This window comes from Camarhynchus parvulus, chromosome 11 (genome assembly GCF_901933205.1).
Source record: "Camarhynchus parvulus chromosome 11, STF_HiC, whole genome shotgun sequence".
NCBI classification, from domain to species: Eukaryota; Metazoa; Chordata; class Aves; order Passeriformes; family Thraupidae; genus Camarhynchus; species Camarhynchus parvulus.
In genome coordinates, this window is record NC_044581.1 from 128,474 (window position 1) to 147,435 (window position 18,962).

Below are 18,962 nucleotides of genomic sequence, written 5' to 3' on the forward strand. Positions count from 1 at the left end.
ACTGGCACATTAATTCTGAAAGGGGAGCAAGGATCAACTAAGTAAAAAAATGGGAAAAGGTCTCTTTAAACTGCATGGTCTTTATTTCAGTGCCAATATTACAGATACAACACAAATATCCCAGTCAGAAGTAACTCAAATGGAACCCAGGGGGGTCTACAACAGGCTCTGGAAATAAAATTGGGGAGAAGTTCTGGAATAACCAGGAAGAGCAACTTTGCAGCATAGTCTCTGATGAGTCTCCCAGCAGGAGCAAAGCCCTTGCCCAAAAACTGATCTACAAAACTGAATGTGTTTTTTCTACCCATAAACCACAACTGACAGGTTGAAAGACTTTGAAACCGTATGTGGTAGAAAACCAGCTGCTCCTTTTATCTCTACATCTCTCATAACTCACTTCACTTTCTGGGGAAGCTACAGAAGACTGAATCTGCATGGCTGTGCCTACTGATGGAAGGAAAGAAAATTCAGGTGTAAGGGCGTCATTTTCAAGTACAGCACCGAAGCAATTTTACCAACTCTTACCAGCACCTCTTCTCCTGCACTGTGTTCCAGGTTTGCAGATGAACTCCAAAGGCCTCACTTGCTCTTGGTATGCAGCACATAACTAAGAAGTGCGTGTATACAACAATGCACTGAGTAGGTCATAAGAAGCCTCCAGCCCCTTAAGACCTAGGGGATACAAGAAGAAAGACGAAGGGCAGCCTGGCATTCCCCAAGACCCCATCTGAGTCCCAGATGAAAATGCGTGAAGGAATCCAGCTAGAAACGAATGACAACACGCCTTACCCACCCCAGGGAAAAAAAGACGGCAGAAAGAAGGAGCAACTGCTCACTTGCTGCAGAGAGAAGAAAGTTTCCCTGCTAGAAATTCCAGACTTCTCTTCCAACCAGGCTGTGTTCCTTTTGAGAGGGAAGGAGGGTGGGGAAGGGGAGAAGGGAATGTTGCTTCTGGCTGTGAATGCATGTGTGAGGGAGTGCACAGTAGCCTCCACAAGCCACCAGCCTCATCAGCAGAGGAGAGGAGATTAATCTTAACAGATATGCTTCAAAGTCAGCAATCACTTCAGGAAAATTCCTCCTCATCAGCAGGTCTCTTTTGTTCCCCATGCCCATGGTGCAGTTTGGGGGATTGCCAAGGATCACAATCTTCTTCCCAGAGTTCTTTTGATTGGGTGGGATGAGAATAAGAATGGTGCCAGAGCCTCATTGCCAAGACTGAGGGGGGAAGTTGTTGACTTCTGCTAGATCCTGCATTGCTGAGCCCTTGTGATTATATGTCAACTTGATCCGCATACGTAGTTGTTGCTACAAGAGAAAAGGGGGAAACAAAAAAACACAAAACAAATTCAGGTCTTCATTAAAGGTCAGAGACTCCCATCTCATCCAGTTCCTCTCCCCCACCCCACGAATACTCAACACTGACTTTTCCTGAACACAAGAGCTTGTTGGTGTGTGCAGGGTGAGCTATGACACCGCAGATAAATGCTCCATCTGGTGGGACATTCATTGGTCACTGTAGTTCTCAGATCAGGTACAAGCTCTTAGAAAAGTTACAGCACAGCTTCTACCCATGTTTGTGTCCGCACTGGCCCTGCTCTTGCAAGCACTGAAGTCCTTAAATACAAAAATAACCTCCTTGAAATTCCAGTTAACAACAGAAGAAAGCAGGTGGCAGATCTGTACTCTGTTGCACTGCACTTGGGCCTGCAGGGAGAGATGGGCTGTCCATTCAATGCAACAGTCTGGCAACTTCAAGTACTGCACAGCTCAGCAGCACTGTGAAGGAAATAGCCTACGAAAGCCTGGAAAGAGAATCTCTAAGAACATTCCCTTCTGTTGTAACTAGATGATGAAATAGCTCAGAGATCGCTTTACACTGTCATTTGGCTGTCACTGGCTGTCACTCAGATACTAGGTGGCCCTTAAAAACAGCTAGAGTACAGCATGCTCCAGTCAGGTTCCCTATTCTCGCTCTCAAAAAACCCAAAAATAAAAAGCCAGAAGTTGATAATTTCTGTCTCTTTTCTCCACACCTACAGGCAAATACACAAAAGGGATAGCAGAGGGAAAAAAGGAAGACAGTGACTGTTTCAACGAGGCTTAGGATAAAGAAGTGATGCTCTATGACTAACAGATCAACATCATCACTATCACTTTTTGGTTTATTTGTCGTTTTGGAAAACTAGCCATTAGTTTCAATCCAGCATGATGGCTTTATTTTGCACCTCTGTACTCTGAAGTGTTCATAGGAGTTGTGGCATTCCTACAAGAAAGCATGCCACTACCCTAGCTGTGCTTCACCTTGCAGGTCTCATTCTGGCACATTACAGGAAAATACCTAAACCCTCCAAAGTTCAGAAAGTAACTTTCAAGGCGATCTTTGAAGGGTGCTCTACAGCATCACAGAGAAACTGGTAACAGATGTATATAAGACACAGAATAATTAAGTCTTGTGGCTTAATATAGGCAGAGGTGAGCAGACTACATGGAAATACAGGGAGATGCATGGAAACCACAAAAACTATGTACTAGAAGACTGACATGCAGTGAAACTTGGGCTGAAATAGTGATTTTTTTTCCCTGCTTGCACATCAATATAGCAGAAACACTTTACATCTGGAGCAGTACATCAGTTTTAACCTATGAAAAGCTTCACATGTTTTAAGTTCCTAGAGTCATTTAGGATCATAAGGCTTTTTCAAAGAAAGAAGTATGATCTCAATTTTATTTTTCTTTCTGATGCCATCTGAGCACTTGCAAACCCTCTTAAGGAGGAAATGTGGGCCACATCCCTCCCTCCCCTCAAGTCTGTTGTGTCCCAGTCTTGAAGCCTGTCTCTGAAGGCTGTAAAACAAATGGAATTACAATTACATCACTCCTGAAGATTCTTTCCATCAACTATTTAAACACATTAAAAACAAATGAGATTACTTAACAGACAATTTTAAGAATATGGATCAAGCTGCTTTTTTGTGTAAAAATATTTCAATAACACCACCACAGACAGCAAGAACAAATGCTGAATATCTTTATGTGTCAAGATGCTTGCCTTCCAAACATCACTTTTACAACCCATAGAAACACTAGGTTAAGCTCCTCTGGCCATTTGAAAACTTAACCACTGCAATGCAAGGCATGAATGACTTCAAGATAGCAAAGCTATTAAACTGTTTTAGCAGTATAACCAAATAGAAGACCAAACCTGCGTCCATAACCTCCTGTGTTTTTCATAACTTGTTCCTAACTCTAACTGAAGTGACGGCCATGAAAAACGTATCATTCACTACCATTACTCCCTACCTCTCATCAGAAATGCACCCTTGACTGGCATTAAATGAATGATTACAAGACAGTATCTTCAACAATTCTTCTTGGAATCACTCACCTTCTGTGGATTCAGAACTTTAATGACCTGTGTGATGGTCCCAGAATTAAATGCAGGGATGACACTGCTGCTGGGAGACAGAAGCTGCAGCTGGAATGTCTGAAAACAGGGCAAAAAGAAAACAATTTGATGTGTAATCAAGTAAGAAGTGACTTGTTCGCACTGAAAGAAAACAAGGAAAAGTTCAGTTTCTGGCCCTGAATAATCAGTTCTTGAATTCCCTATCTTGTTGTTCTCTAAGAACAACACACTCACTGGCCCACCTGCTTTCTATGCAAGTAGGATCCAGGTACACAAATAATAGGAGCGGAGGGCTTACTGCAGTGGACCAAGATCAGCAGCAATGCTTGCTTCCATGTGTTGCACTCAGAGGAACAGTCAGCACACCTCTAACTTCAGGACTGTTCTTGCCCTGATTCCTTCCTATGGTAGGTGTAAAACCTACTTGAATCCAAGTTAGACGAATACTAGTTCCTAGAAGTGAATGTACTTTCCCAAATTTGGAGAGCATTCCAGTAACGTGCTGCTTCAATAGTCTGCTCTGCTATAAACTAGGCAATATCTGTCACACACATTTGTTGCTGCAGCTGAGTGCAAGGGGAAACAATTCACTTCCTTAAATGAGGAATGCCATTAATCACCATATTGTGACTAATTTATATTTTTATAAGCAACTAATAGCTTCAAAAGATTTTTTCTTTCATGTATTCATAGCTACAAAAAACACAGTATATTTCCTAGAAATTAAGAATAAAGGGTATGATTAGTGTCTCCAAAATACTGATTTTGACCCAAATGTTTTTCTTCCTGAGGTTTAGCCATTTTTCTAGAAAGTAGTGATTTCAAAACACAATTTTGTCCAAGCAGAAGTGGTCCAATTTGATTAGAATCTGTGTTCTATTGCATTTACAACATGTACTTTCAGACTGGAAAGAGATGACCTAACTGTGCACTAAGAGAAACTTGGAATAGTTCTCAGCCTTGTTTACCTTGCAAGTTTCTATCTACATGAAAGCACCAATTAGGAAGTGTTTGCAACTGGCCCTTCAGCTTCTCACTGTAGCTGCCCTAAGTGGCTCTACCTTTGGTACTGCAGCTTGGAAAACAAAATCTGTCATCTCCAGCTCTGTGCTGTTGGAGGCTTGTATCGTGATTACAGTCACACTAGGGTTGGTGTTCGACCTCTCAAAGGTGAAGTCAATCTTCAGCCCATTCTTGTTGTAAGCAGTAATGGAGGGGATTCCTGTAGGAAACAAAAAAGCAGAAGACCTACAGAATCTGGAGATCATTCTCAGCATCATAGTATGCACTTACTTGACCCCAGACTCTTCTGAAAATTAAACACACCCCCATGTGCTCCAGTATCTATGGCACACTTTCAAATTGCCTCCCTTTGATTTTTTTTTCTACTATTCCTTGTTTCCTCTTCTAGTTAGGTGTTGGGGCACTTCAGGCAAAGGATTTACAACGTCCCTAACCTGCAGCAATATCATTGAAGAGAGGCTGAGTTGTAAGTCCATCAAGCAGGAACGGAGGCTGTGCTATCTGGGGTGCAGGGGCAGATACTGGAGAACCTACAAGAAATGTTGAAGGATTAATACTTTGCTGTCAGGAAATGAAGAGTAATTACTCCTTTGCCAAAGACTGACTGCTGCATTTTGTATTTCTTTACATGAAGCTCTATAAATCACCTGTGTTGTCATCCTCCCCTTCTTTGCTTTCAAGAACTAGCAAGTATTCAAATGGAATTAATTCCTCACATCCCATAGTCTTCTCTGTAAAGGCTCACAGCATTCCCAAACTCAGGTGTGAAAATGCTCAAGTCTCACCAGCTAATCATGCAGAATCAACCTGTGACTTCATTCCCTAACTCCCACCTGCTATTATGGATCTTGGTAAGAGTAAATGTAAACACTAGGACTTAAAAGACAATGAAGAAGTAGCCCACCCTCATCCCATCCCATGGATGAGAACGTAGATGTCTAAGAAATGCAGCCTGCTCACCTGTTAGGTTGAGGTCTCCCAGGAGGTCAAGCAGCTCCCCACCAGCAGTGGCTGGCTTGCTTGTAGGTGCAGTGGGAATTACAGGTGTTATATCACTTCCCCCCAACAAGTCCAATAAATCATTTGCCTAATGAGAGAGTGGATGTAATACTTACATATATTCAACGTTCTGCTACTTTTCCTTGCAAATGCAGTGTGTTCTATTTGTTCTCAAACTGAAGACCACCAGAGCTGATGGCCAGTTAGAGGGGTTCTTAGTTTCACTGTGATCCCATGCCCCACAAGAAATCTAGTTTCCATGCTTAAGGGACTGAAGAGATAGGGAATGACTGGGTTCATGCACACCAAGTTTGGGGAATCAAAAAATATTTTGAGCTGGAAGGGACCCACAAGAATCATTGAGTCCAACTCTCAAGTGAATGGCCCATAAGGGGATTAAACACACAACCTTGGCATTATTAGCACCATAACCAACTGATACAATCCCACCCTGCTCCTCAGCCTACAAATGACCTGTCCCACACACCTGTTCTGGACATTAGAGCCATCAGAGCAGAGCAATGATACAACCATCACCAGTTAGAAACAGCAAAGAAGCAGACAGGGCGAGGGAGATGGTGTCAGCTTGCTGTAGGCACAGGCTGGAACGTGGTCTGACAGGCAGTGGAAATTTATCCTGGCTCAGTTTCTGTTACCTGGTTAGCGGGCTGCAATCCAGAGGGTGGAGGTTTGGTTTCCAGTACTGCTGTGTCTGTCTCTCCATTGGTCTGTACAATCTCAGCAGGGCCATTTGTGGTGACTTTCTCCATTACTGGCATTCTCTCAAGCAGTGCTGGCCTGAAAGAAGCTGACATAGTTACACTGTGCCATCTTCCTGCATCCCAATCCAAATACTTAGACATTCATGAACTGATATATACGGGAGAACCTGCATTTTCCCTTGAGCTCCAACACAGGGGAACTGCAAAACTGCACAACAGTTTGAAGCAATCCCTGGCATTCCGTGCCAGTGCAAATACACTAGCTGATAGCTACAAGACAAACAAGGCCTCCTGTCTCCTGCTTCCCCCCAGCACCTGACAAGCTCAGGCTCAAAGCAGGACAAATTCTCTGGCAGAGACAATCTCTGATCACAGAACAGTAACACAGGATACATTAAGTCCTTGAAACACTTGCTAACCTTGTAGAAGGGATGGGATTCTACTTCCTCTGTAACCTTAACAAAAATCACCAAAGTTCTCACAGCACACTGTCATCCACAGGAGATCAGAGCAGATAATGATCCTTTTCAAACACCAAATCTCTACTAGCACTTACCTCATGTGATCATATTTCTTGAAAAGTGCATTATATTCCACAGCTCTCTGCTGCAGCTCCACATCAATGCTGCTACCATAGATGGAAACTACCTTCTTAATGCGACTGTTGGGGGTAAGGGAAAACAAACACACCATGGAATTAGCAGCAATAAGCAAGGGATTAGCATGTGTCATCCTGAAGATGATACTGAGTTTCTGTTCAACAGGAGTCCACATAACTCATGTAAAACAGCAGTATCCACGTATCATCCATATATGAACTGTCCCTTCACAAAAGCATCCGCAGGTGATTAATACACCACCTTAGGTATAGCATTAAAAAGCTCAACTACCCACACTGAGAAGTGTCCAACACGAAACAAGGCTATTTTTCTCTCCAGCATCCAAAAAAGGAATGAGAAAAAACAGTCCACTGAACCTAAGGAGTTTTCAAGAAACAGCAGAATGGATTAAGTTCCCACACAGCAGAGGGCATCCCTAGAGGAAACAGTACCCACAGCTGACATCTTCCACCCTGTGAGCAAAGGAGGACTGTAAAAGCCAACAAGTAAGATGATGACTCTTGTAAATCACAAAAGCAGAACATGTTCAAGGAATACTCCTAATGAAGACAGCTGATGTCAGTATATTTGCAACAAAGCCCTGTGCAGTGTACCACCAAAGGGTACTCACTTGACAGTGCAGGTGAACCTTGTGGAAAGCTTCATGATGGCAGTGAGAGCATAGCCTCGTGTCACAGATGCAGACATATTAGATATCAGGACGCTTTCTAAAATATCAAGAACTTCATCCTCTGTTACCTGAAAAGGTACAGTGAGGTTAGGCTAAGACAGAGAGGAGCTTACAGCAAGCCTTCCAGATGATACTGTAAAAACCTGTCTCTTGCCTAATGGCCATGTCACACTCCTCTCTGCAACTCTGAGTCTGTAACATTATGTTCAGAGTGTGAGAGACATGCATCCAGGCGGAGATCTTATGGTATGAGTTTTAAAATACAGTTCCTGTTTCACACATTGAAGAGCAGGTTTATCACTGAAATACACTAAGACCCTAGCAGATTTCTTTCAAATCAGTTGGCACTAAAACCACACCATTCTGCCAGTTGTAGCAACACTCCACACATCCAGTATTTACACAATCCATGCCTGCAGCAGGGGAAGGAGATTCCTGTCCAGGGTCCATTACCATCATGGACATCAGTGCTAGGGAACTGCTGAAAGCACTCCCTTCACCTAGCCAGCACGAAGTGGGTCCAGCCTCAGCCAGGTGTGCAGTTGCAGCTCCTTCCCAAGGTATACCTGTATTGGTTCCTCCTCTTCACACTGACCGGACACCAGAAGATCTCCATACTCTCCTATGCACCAGGAGGCAACTTGTACCAGGGGTTGCTGTTGGAAGAAAAACCAGAGAAAGCTAAGAGATGCCTGCATGATAAATTAAAAACCATCTGCATTTCCAGAGGAAAGCTTAGCCTTCCACAGCAGAAGAAAGAGGAATATCTGATTCAACCAAGAATTCCATAAGAGAATTGGAGAAACTAAAAAGAACATGAACTTATAGAAGACATGCCTGCTCAGCAGTCTCTCCCTTGGAGCCAGACAATGTGATGCTGGCTTTCCCTGAGATGCCTAGTAAACATGCATAATTACTGCAGTACAAAAAAGAAACTGAAGCCAGCTGCATTTGGTTTTACCTGGGAGTAATCTCCAAGGATGGCTTTGTAGAGTCTCTGCACAGTGTAGGCATGCATCTCCACACTATTAGTTATTAACTGGATCAGATTGGGAACAGCATCATCACGAACATAACTTCCTGCCTGCAAGAACAATTGTGAGGTTTTACTATGGACCTTCTTAAGTAACACTCAGCAGCTGTGATACCCTTCACAAAACCACTTGATGCATCTGGAAATAAAAATCAACCCTTTCATCCATGAGCACTTTATGGTTGACTTTGAGCAACCTCACGGGGGCAGAAGTACAGGACAGTACATTTACCAACAAATGAAGCTATACTCAGAGAAATCCACACTACAGATACCCCTAAAACTGCAAGAGGATAGAGTGCAGAAATAAATACAACCTTATGAGTGCTTTATCTAGCAGACAAGAAAAGGCAATTGCTCTACTGGAGAAAGTAATCTGAGAACAACTCTCACGGCCAACCTTCCAACAGAAATTAATTCTCACTTGAGACGAAACTACTTCTCTCTGTTTCAAGGTGACAAAAGAGCATCCCAGCCAGACTTATTTTTTGTTGAACTTCTCAAATTTGAACACTCATACTGATAAATCTCTTCTCACTCCTTTGCCTCACAGAACACACTGCCTACCCAAGTTACCAAGACCTCTTCCCTCAGTTGCCAAAGCACTGCTCCAGTTCCACCTCAGCTGTGATGTTCATAGATAAATTCAAGTAGATAAAAGAGTAATAATTAAACCCAAAGAAGGTGAATTAGGAGGCTGTTGACACAGTTTCATTAACAAGTTTTGATAAACTCAACTTGGAGTAATTCCAAGAAACTCCTTCACCCCCCTTCTCTTTGCAAGCCATTCCAGGCTGCATTCACTCTCCTCTGAAAGGACTGTATATTGGAATCAGACAGTACAAGAGCTGTTCTTAGAAGCTAGTGTGATTACTGCCGTAGAAACACTGCTACACACTGTTACTCTTGTGTGTTTCTGAAATAGTACAGTTCTTCTAAAAAAACAAATCACTCAGCGATCCAAGGCAGCCAGTCAGAAATATGCAAACTCAGTAAATATGACTATCATAAGTACACTTCCTCTATGTATTTTAGCATTTGTTATCTGCCAGCCTTTAGAAACATCTCCAACTTGATTGTAACTTCCTCCAGAATTAAGAAAATTTTATGTAGTCACACACAAGAGAGGCAATTTCACTTACCGTTGTTAAGACTCTCATAATTGTGTCTATGTGCCAGCGCTTGGAAGGAGCATATCTGACAAAATTAAGAAAACAAGTTAGAACAATAACTGCCAGTCTTCAACACCAGCAAGAAACCCAGCATAATCAGAACCCCCCCTTTGAGTTACTTCCTGGCTCACTGCTTCGTGAGGAAGGACACCAATACTGAGGGAGGGCTACAACGACAAGCCACACATAAATCAGTGAACAGAGAAGAAATGAATCAACACATTCTCTCTTGGGAACAAGCAGGGAGAGAAACAACACAAAAGGTGTTCACAATCCCGAGGATGTACCAAAAATTATTAGCAAGTAAAACAACGCCATACTTTTCAGCTGCAAGAAATATTCCAGATGCACAGTCTGCCTTGAACTCTGGTTCACAAGAATCTAGGAAATACAGTAACTCCTTCATCATTCCACGGACATTGTTCCCATTAACAAGAGCGAAACTCAGTTCCATTGCACGCCTAGGGCAAGAGACAGAAAACCAATCAAGTAATTTCACCTAGTGAAGGAAGTAAAAAAACCTGAAATCCAGCTACAAAAATGCAGTTAACTTTTAATTAAGAGGAGATCAATACTTACTAATCCTGTGAGAACAGCCCTTCACATTTAATGTGCAGTATTTTTTTTTGTTCATAGGCAGACAAATATCCACTCTCCAAAAAATTAAGGGGGAGTGGGGCTACGGAGTCCTCTAGAAACATCTATCCATATATTAAAGATAGCTTAAGGCTAGCAATATCTTTCAGCAGCCAGAGTCCAACAGGATTAAAGTCTAACTGGCCAAGTGTAATTAAATACTGGTCATTTCTGACACACAACTGTAACAATTAAAGCATGCCACAGCATATTTTCTCCACCTTCAGGGATCCAGAACAGACCTGTTTCCAATTCCATATATTAGAGATTCAAATACAGTAGAGATTTAAAATATTAACTGAGAAGCTTTACTGTATCCAGTTGGATAAACTGGATACAGTAAAGCTTCTTATACTGTAGCATAAGATTTCTAGAACCCAAAGTTACCCTGGTATTGTTCATTCCTCCTCAACACAGACCTGCTGACACCACAACTAGTCAGAGTACTAACTCCTTGCTATTCCTTTTCATGCACATTGAGAGCTCAGAGGCTATTCCCAGACCCTTCTACTTGAAGCTTCTGTAGCTGACTTTAGCACAGGTCTCTCATTCTTCTGCCATATTTTTGAATGAAGACTACTAACTTCAGATGTGATTGATTTCTGCACAACTTTGCAACAGCTGTATTCAAATGCATTAAAACAGGCTTGCTAAATAACCCTGAGTGAACTTTAATATGGAATTGGGCCCACACTATTTGTTCTCAAAAATCTGAGAACATCCAGACAGCACTACTTCTCTACATTTTCCTAGTTATTATCGTAATAAGGAATTTTACAGAATGGTGAATTGTAAATGTGTTACTTTGCTTTTTACCCAGCGAGTACCCAGGGACTGAAAAAATACAGAGATATTCAGAATTAGGTTGGAAATACCAAACGAAATTGCTACCTTTTAACATTTAAATCTATGTTTAGCTGATGACCTACACAATTATTAGAACTGTTTCCATCCTTCCAATTAGTTCCCAATTCCCTTACACCTGTCCCTACTGGGTTACAAGTTTTCCCTGTTTATGTTTAATATTTCAGTCACTTTATAGCAGATGCATCAATACTGCAGCTGTGCAGGAATACAATGTTGTCTTCACACCAGGCATTTATCTCAGCACATATTGCTTACCTTCAGTCATATTACATGTTTCATTTCTATCACAAAGCTCTTAATCACGCAGTTTAATCAAATCAAGCAGGGAAAAAGGCTTTAATTAAATGGCAAAGCCATTCTGAATTATGCTACATGGACCAAATATGAACTGCACCAGTTACAAGATGATGAGCAGAAGCCATGCTTCAGATAACCAAAAGCAGATATCATGTCTTTCCCTCAAGTCCTTGAAGCTTGCTGCCTGGGGGCTCTGACATATATCCAGTCAATATAATGTTTCAATGAAGACAGTGCATTGTCAGCAGCACAAGTGTCAGCATGGCAACATTGTGCTCTGCTGATGGATCACTCAAAGGCTTCATCCTCCAACAGCACTCGGACATGAAGCTCAGTTGTTTGTAGCCTGTGTTTTCCTAGCAGGCGCCAATAAAATGTTTTTGTTGCCTTCTACCCAAAATCTAGATAAGGCTCTGCTGTTCCACAACCGAGCCCCATGCTGCCTCTGACACCAAACAGCAATGGCAGCCTGGCTTGCTCAGCATTTAAGATACAAATTTGTGGTTTGGGATAGATTGCAACTGTAAAGAGAGATTACATGATACCCAGTACATAGCAGTTAAAAGTAACTTTCAGAAGCAAGACAAATCCAATTTTTTCCTGTTTTACACATGCTAGTCTGAGAAGAGCTGTTAAAAAAATCTACAGGTGATTCAAAGATGGGCATAAGTTTGAAGAATGACTATCAGAATGAGGATCTGTGGTGTGATCTAATCAGTTTGAGTAGATGGAAAAGAAGAGGTTGAACAATTCTGAAGGTATATTCACATGATGAGTGCTCAGTGGAATTCTGGCCTGTAGCAGAGAGATTCTATGAAATGCAACAGGAAAAATGCTGCTGTCCCCAACACTGCATGCTGTATGCTGCACTGAGCCCAGACCTTTCTTTGCAACCCAGTTACAGAAAGAATAATGAGGAGGAGGAGAATTCTGAAATAAAGAACAAGAAATCAAGAAGCTGAAAGACTCAGTTTAGAAGAGCAGCCTTCCACATACGCTGGGCAAAGTAAGACCAAACGGTTCAAGAATTTCCATAAGTGACAGAAACAGGAGGGAGTTAACTATCATGAGTAAAAGGAACATAACTGAAATGATGAGAGTAAACTGGAAGAAATTAAGACAGAGTACAAGACAAAGTATTTCTCTGGTGAGAAGTAAGGTTGCAAGCTTTCCCAATGCCCAGAGAAACAGGAACACACTACTTAAATGACAAATGAACATCAAGAATGATAAAAGGATGTGGTTTGTACACAAACTGTTTGAGCAATCAATTAAGTCTGAATTCTACTACTCCATAATACATCTAAGAATACATTATTTGGATGACTTAACACTGCTCCAAGACAACATGGCACTGCCCGTTCATCTAGGAAAGAAAACCAACATGGAGCAAATCAGAGTAGCTTTGATCATAATCATAGTGACAGAGGCTTTCCATCTTGCTGAGAGCACACAAATCTAATCTCCACTGATATTGCATTCTGGAAAAATTCAGGCAAACAGAATTTTTTTTTCCTCCCACGAATAGTAACAGCAGCTTTCCAAAGAAGGTGGAAGTATATCTTCATTATCTTGTTTGAATTATGGAACCGTATTATATCTTCATGGTAGTCTCACTTACAGTTCCCCAGGATTATTGTCATTTTCCCCTATGCTCTGCTCACTTTCCACAGTCTGTCAATATCAAGAGTCTATTTCACTGATAATCTGATTACCTTTTAATGGAGACATCCAGATCCTTCAGGCAGTCCACAATGGTGCTTCGGTGTCGCTGTACCGCATTATGGTCTGTCTGCACAGTTTTCAACAATGACGTCAAAGCTACATATCTGCAAACAGGACGTAAGATCATCAGTAGCTGACAGGAGCCATTTAATTTGTATGCACAGACACTGTCCCCTTGCCCCAAACCTAGTCTTATCTTGCAACAGAATAGGATTCTCTTGCACTCAGTAATGAATGAAAACCCTCTAGGGGACTTCCTGACCTATCTTCACAGGCGAGCTAGCACACTAAATTGTAACATGCCTCCAACTTATCAACTAAGAAGGGCAGGGCCACAGAAAAGATTTGCATAGAGAAAGGAACACACCAAGAAAAAAGCAAGCTCAACAGCCACACTAACCCCAAGAGCAGTGATCCCAACATGGTCTCCTCCTTTACTTCAGTGTCATCTTTGTGTAATTGCTTCTCACATATTTTAAATTGGGTGTTGTCAAAACACATTTTGTACAACTTACCTAATATTTTTGTCGTTGTTTAATAAGAAACGGCCTAGGATGTTAATGGCTAAGACCTGCAGAAAGAGTTAGGGAAGATCAATGATCTAAAAGGGCTGCTGGTTATCTTCATCATTTGACGATGACTTCAAAGGCAACATGTCAAAACTAGCATTGCGGTTCTTAGCCAAAAAGAGCTCTAGAAGCTGCCTAAGCAGAGGAAATGCTAAGGGATGCATCACAGGCTCTCACTTGCACTCAGGACACACACTCTGCAGGAAATTTTGCCTTTTCATTTTTATTTTAAGAAACCCAAACACCCTCTCTTCTCCAAAACAAGCACCCTTTCTGCAAAGGTTACATACTTATCTAGAGTCAGATGCAGAACTGTGTTATGGTGAAACAACCTTGCTTCATGTCCTCCACACAAATTACTCTAATACAATCCTAGGAAAAAAACAAAGGCCATAGCAAATGCAACTTACTCTCAGGCCGCTCTCAGATTTTATATCCATAATAGTCAGCACAGTTTCATAGAGAATGGCATTTCCCACATTTTTACTTGTTTCTGTATTAGTGGCAACCTGCAGAAAGGAAACGAAATAGCTTCAATGCATTCAAAGCAGATCCCCTTTGTGCTGCTCTGCAGAACAGGCAGCGAAAGTAACCAATCCCTACAAAACAGCATCACACTCATACATATTCATTTCTTTCAACAAAATTTCACTCAGCATGGCAAGCAGCTGTATCCTCATTAGTGCTGCAGAACCTAAATTATTAAGAAACTAAGAGAAAGTTTCAACCAGTCATCAACCTTGCAGACCTTACCTGTGCAAGTATATCATTCATTGCTTCACTAGAATCATCATCATTTCTCCCTAAAATTCTTAGTAACCGCAGGATTCGTACCTATTTTATAAAACAAAGCAAAGAAAAGCTTGGATGGCAGTGTTTGACATAGGGTCGTAGTGGCAAAAAAGCAAAAGAAGCTGCTGATTTCCACTCTTAAGCAAAATGCTCATGCCAGGTAAGAACTTTATCAACAAAAACAGGCTTCTGCTATGCTTATTTTCTTCCCACTAGCCAGAACTGTTCAGAGTCCCCTCTCTACCAGGCACAGCCTTCCAAAATCAATATGTGCTGTTTCTTTCTTTTGTCACATAACATGATAAAGTACTACAACTGCTGGTTAAACTAACGCAGGTGTCTTTCACTAGGGCAGATGAACAGCATTTGCACAATCAGCTCAAAGGAAGACCAAAGAAGCCTTAAAATCAACACAGGTGTGGCGGTAACCACCTCATCACACATAAGGCCCAAAACACAGTCCTAGAATTAAAGCTATCAGTCACTGTTTGCATCAGTTCTTACCTGCAAAAAGGGGTCACTGATCCCAGACACATCATGCTCTGGTGAATATCCAGACATGATAAGGTTCTTCAGAATACGAACTAATTGGGGAACAAGCTGCGAAGAAGAGAGTTGTCCTATTAGGGCACTGTTGTTTCCCTGACCCCAGCTTTGAAGCAAGGTCCAAGAACAAATCTCGTATTTGAAAGCAAGTCAGTCTCTGGATTCTTCCACAAAGTTCAACTTGCACACCCTAGAGCTGATGCTGTATGAATACCTCCAGCTTGGCTAAGACACAACTAGAAACAGTTAAACTGGGACCAGAGCACCATATTGTGTCTTCAAAGTAGTAAATCTACATCTGTGGTATAGTGTAAAAAGAAAACCAGCCTAGTTTCCCTGTCATCTCCTTTTGTTCCTACCTTTGCTCTTCAGGAACTACAAACTCCTCTGAAAACATGCATTTCATGAAACACACAAAATTAACCCTGAACTTCCTGTATCTGCCTTAAAGAGGAAACCAAAGGTTGCTGCAACATCTTCCCTCCAGACATAGTAACAGACAAGTGGAGCATTCCTGGAATCCTTATTCATGTTTGCTTTGCCTTCCAACATGCATGAATTATCAGGACTGAGGACAGAACAAAGGGAAACATTACAGCCATGAAGATTGGTTGAGGGCCACCCACCCGCGCCCCCATCTTCTGGAAAACAAATTACACCCATGAAGACTATCAGCACTGCAGTCGGACTGGGTAGCTCCTTGCAGCACAGAAAGCCTTTACAGCCTCTTACAGGCAGTTAACTGTCTGTCCTGCTCCTTTCTGGGAATCACCCAAAGTTGCCCCATGATTCAGACAAAACACAAAGCCCAGGGCTACAGCTTGCACAGGCACAAAAAAAAAAAATCTGTCAAGTATTCCTCAAATGAGGGAAGGCTTGAGGAAAGTAACTTGATGTTCGCAGAAGGCCACAACTGAGATTCAGGGATGCCATGGATGTAGAGATTTAGTGACAAGACCAGCACACAAAGAGCATTAGACAAGTACAGATGATCTAAGCATGTGGCATCAATCACAACTGTGTCATTCAGAGGCACTACCTCACAAGGGACAAACATCTACAGATTCAAGGCAAACATGCATCATCTAGAAAAATTAACTCTTACCTTTTCATTCTAACTCAGCAGGATTCCAAACAGACAAAAGGGACAAAACAGACGAAGCAAGCATTAGGGATAGGTCAATGTTATACCATTCACAGCATAACAACTACAAGAAATAGCTAGAAAGAATGCCCCAGTAACAAAATTTTGTGCACTCAGCTCTTCTCTCTTTTCCCATAGCTATCACATTAACCAAGCAATTAGTAGCAGGGATGGTACCTCATCTGACTTTTTTTCCTGCTTTGACATTTACAACCAAGGCAAGGGAAGATGCATGCCAAAATGCTAAGATGCACCGAAGAATGTACAGTTTTAAATCCCTAATGATATAGACAAGGAAGAAAGTAAATGGGCATGCAAATAAACAAACACCTTTAAGACTTTTCAGAGGAGCAAATGGTTTGCTCTGTTCTACCAGCTTTGTTCAATTTCTCCTTTTTGATCAGGAATTTAGAATGACAATCAAGGCAATTTTCAGGTGCTCTTCTATCGGTAGTCTTTCACATAGCAATAATACAGCAAATTACAGCAAACAACACAAGGAAGTCAGGAGGGTGATGGGAAGCAAACATTCCTAACCAGAGAAGGAAGAGTGACATTGACTCTCAAACCCCTAAATTAAAATGGAAAATTGTGTAGCATAGTATGCATCAGGCATGAGGTATCTATACAACTAGAATTTAGATCTGTGTTCTTGAACTGAGTGCATATAACTGTTCGGCTGTGGTTAAGGCGTTCAGGTGTGGGTATAAGCTTCAGTTTTTCATCTTACTCTCTATGCTTACTTCATTTGTATTCCAGTGTCACCATGCGATTAGATAGAAGGAGTGAGGGAAAACCTAAGGGACCATCAAAGACAACTTTAAATCTAGGATGAGTTACAGCACAATCTTAAGACCGATTGTTTGTAACGTAACCACTCAGTGAAGGGGATTAGGCCTGGATACACATGAAATTCCCACATTTAATGATTAAAAAAATAATTTAGCAAACAGACAGTATCATAAAATTCTTCACCCAAACAGTTGTAATGATTTTACTAGAAGGCCATGAATATTAATTTTGCAATATTACCAGTTCACACTTACCTTTCTAAAGTGTGCAAGCATGTCTGGGCTTCTCTCACACATCTCTGTGAGGAGAACAACTGATGTGTGAAGAACACCTAAAGGTGAGGGAGGGGGAAAAGAAAAATGTATCTCCATTTAACATCATTCCACTGCCTCCAGACATTTGATAAACATCACAAGGAAACAACAGGAAATCATTAAAAAATGTCCTTGAATTCAACACATCATATCTTGCAGCTGTGTCCAAGGGAAAGCAGATAGCAATGTGCTCCTGTCTTAAAGCTGCAATTAAAGGCCAAGGCAGGAGATAAATTGGACTTGGTCTGCAGAAACTCGCATACTAAACATACAGTAATGGTCATAGTTGGGTTCCTGCCCTCTAAGGTCTCTTCTAAATCCAACCATTCTATGATTCAATACAAATGTAAGACTCCAGAGGACAGCATGTGTTAATTGCATTGTGGGTGTCAAGTTCCACACACTTCCTAATTTTCTCTTCTGATTTGGGTTGCCTAGCAGACCTTATGTCACCTTCCTCAGGAGGCCTCAGAACTCCATTTAAAGAAAGACTACACAAAAATAATACCTCCAAACATAAGAAGCCACTTCCTTAGAGTCACTTTAGGCAGCGTACAGGATAAAAATCAAATGTTCCCATTTCACCCACTCTGAAGTGTATCAAAACACAATGAAAGAGTTCTTTTTGTAACCTATGCCATGTTAAAGTCCTGTTGACTAGCAGAGTCATACACATCTCTTCCTTCTAAATGACATTTGCATTCACTGTGTAGAAATGGAAGGAAACAAATCATACAAATACATCTCTGAAGTTCCCTCCAAACAAAAGGCTTAGGTAGCAAGTGCACTATCCTCTAGAGAATGGCCTAGCCTTGCTAAGTACAGTCTCAGCTATTACCGTGGTTCTTCTCATTCAGCAAGTTTTTGGTGGCTGGCAGGAACATCTCCATAAGTTCAGGCACCTTTCTGATGACATGAACAGCGCACAGTGCTGCCTGAATAGGAAAAACACTTTTTACTACACACTGCAAAGACAACAATACCTGTTTTGGGAATATCTAGCACAGTGGGAACTATAAGAATCTTCATGATAAACAAAGGCCTGGCACATTTTTCCATCTCTCTATTACAAGTGTTACTCAACGGCATTCCAGAAGAGAGTTCAATAAATGGGGAGGACTGAACTATAAACTAATACTCTCCTAGTAATGGTTCATTTTTACATTATTCACATAAGAAGTGCTATTATTTGCAAAGCAGCTCTGCCTTTAATAGGGCTACTTCAGCCTGTCCTCCTCTTGCTGGGAAGCAGATAATGCATTGGAAAAAATAATTAAACTTACTGTAAAATTATGGCTTATTTACTTTCCCTCCTTCCCCAAAAAAACAACTTCCTCCTGCAGGTGGTGGGTGCTATGAGAAACAAAACTACATTTCCAGGGTTTTTTGAAAAAACACATGCCTATTTCTTCTAGGATGGAGAAGCAACAGGAGACACTATTCCCTGCAACTGCCTGAAAATCAAGTACCTCTTTCCAGAACACAGCAAGACCTCTTGGCATTGCCTTCTCTCCAAACTCTCTCTAGATCTAGCACTAGACAAAGAAGTAACAATGCATCTCTTCCTAAATCTTAGTGCTTCACACTCTCACCAAGTTTTATCAATAAATAAGCCTAAAAGAATAGGGGCAA

At 41.5% G+C, this 18,962-nt stretch overlaps 1 protein-coding gene and 1 non-coding gene across 4 annotated transcripts in view; both read right to left on the reverse strand.

The window, feature by feature from the left end:
• Positions 1–60: 60 nt before the first annotated feature.
• AP1G1 (adaptor related protein complex 1 subunit gamma 1) overlaps positions 61–18,962 on the reverse strand; it is a 36,302-nt gene continuing 17,400 nt past the window's right edge. For 2 of the 3 annotated variants that reach the window (XM_030955729.1, XM_030955728.1), the window contains exons 5-24: positions 18,169–18,265; positions 17,271–17,347; positions 16,186–16,194; positions 15,039–15,134; positions 14,496–14,576; positions 14,153–14,251; positions 13,689–13,744; positions 13,164–13,277; positions 9,969–10,109; positions 9,619–9,673; positions 8,405–8,527; positions 8,010–8,099; positions 7,384–7,511; positions 6,710–6,814; positions 6,088–6,229; positions 5,393–5,519; positions 4,867–4,962; positions 4,471–4,631; positions 3,389–3,487; positions 61–1,308 (exon numbers count right to left, since the gene is read on the reverse strand). In XM_030955729.1, coding sequence (XP_030811589.1) covers positions 1,207–1,308; positions 3,389–3,487; positions 4,471–4,631; positions 4,867–4,962; positions 5,393–5,519; positions 6,088–6,229; positions 6,710–6,814; positions 7,384–7,511; positions 8,010–8,099; positions 8,405–8,527; positions 9,619–9,673; positions 9,969–10,109; positions 13,164–13,277; positions 13,689–13,744; positions 14,153–14,251; positions 14,496–14,576; positions 15,039–15,134; positions 16,186–16,194; positions 17,271–17,347; positions 18,169–18,265 — 1,998 coding nt within the window. In that variant the 3' untranslated portion in view covers positions 61–1,206. The remainder of the gene's footprint in view (positions 1,309–3,388; positions 3,488–4,470; positions 4,632–4,866; positions 4,963–5,392; positions 5,520–6,087; positions 6,230–6,709; positions 6,815–7,383; positions 7,512–8,009; positions 8,100–8,404; positions 8,528–9,618; positions 9,674–9,968; positions 10,110–13,163; positions 13,278–13,688; positions 13,745–14,152; positions 14,252–14,495; positions 14,577–15,038; positions 15,135–16,185; positions 16,195–17,270; positions 17,348–18,168; positions 18,266–18,962) is intronic. The other variant, XM_030955730.1, reaches the window with a different exon arrangement.
• Positions 11,681–11,767, reverse strand: LOC115908088. The gene has a single exon (XR_004061092.1). It is a non-coding gene; the product is annotated as a small nucleolar RNA SNORD71 (small nucleolar RNA).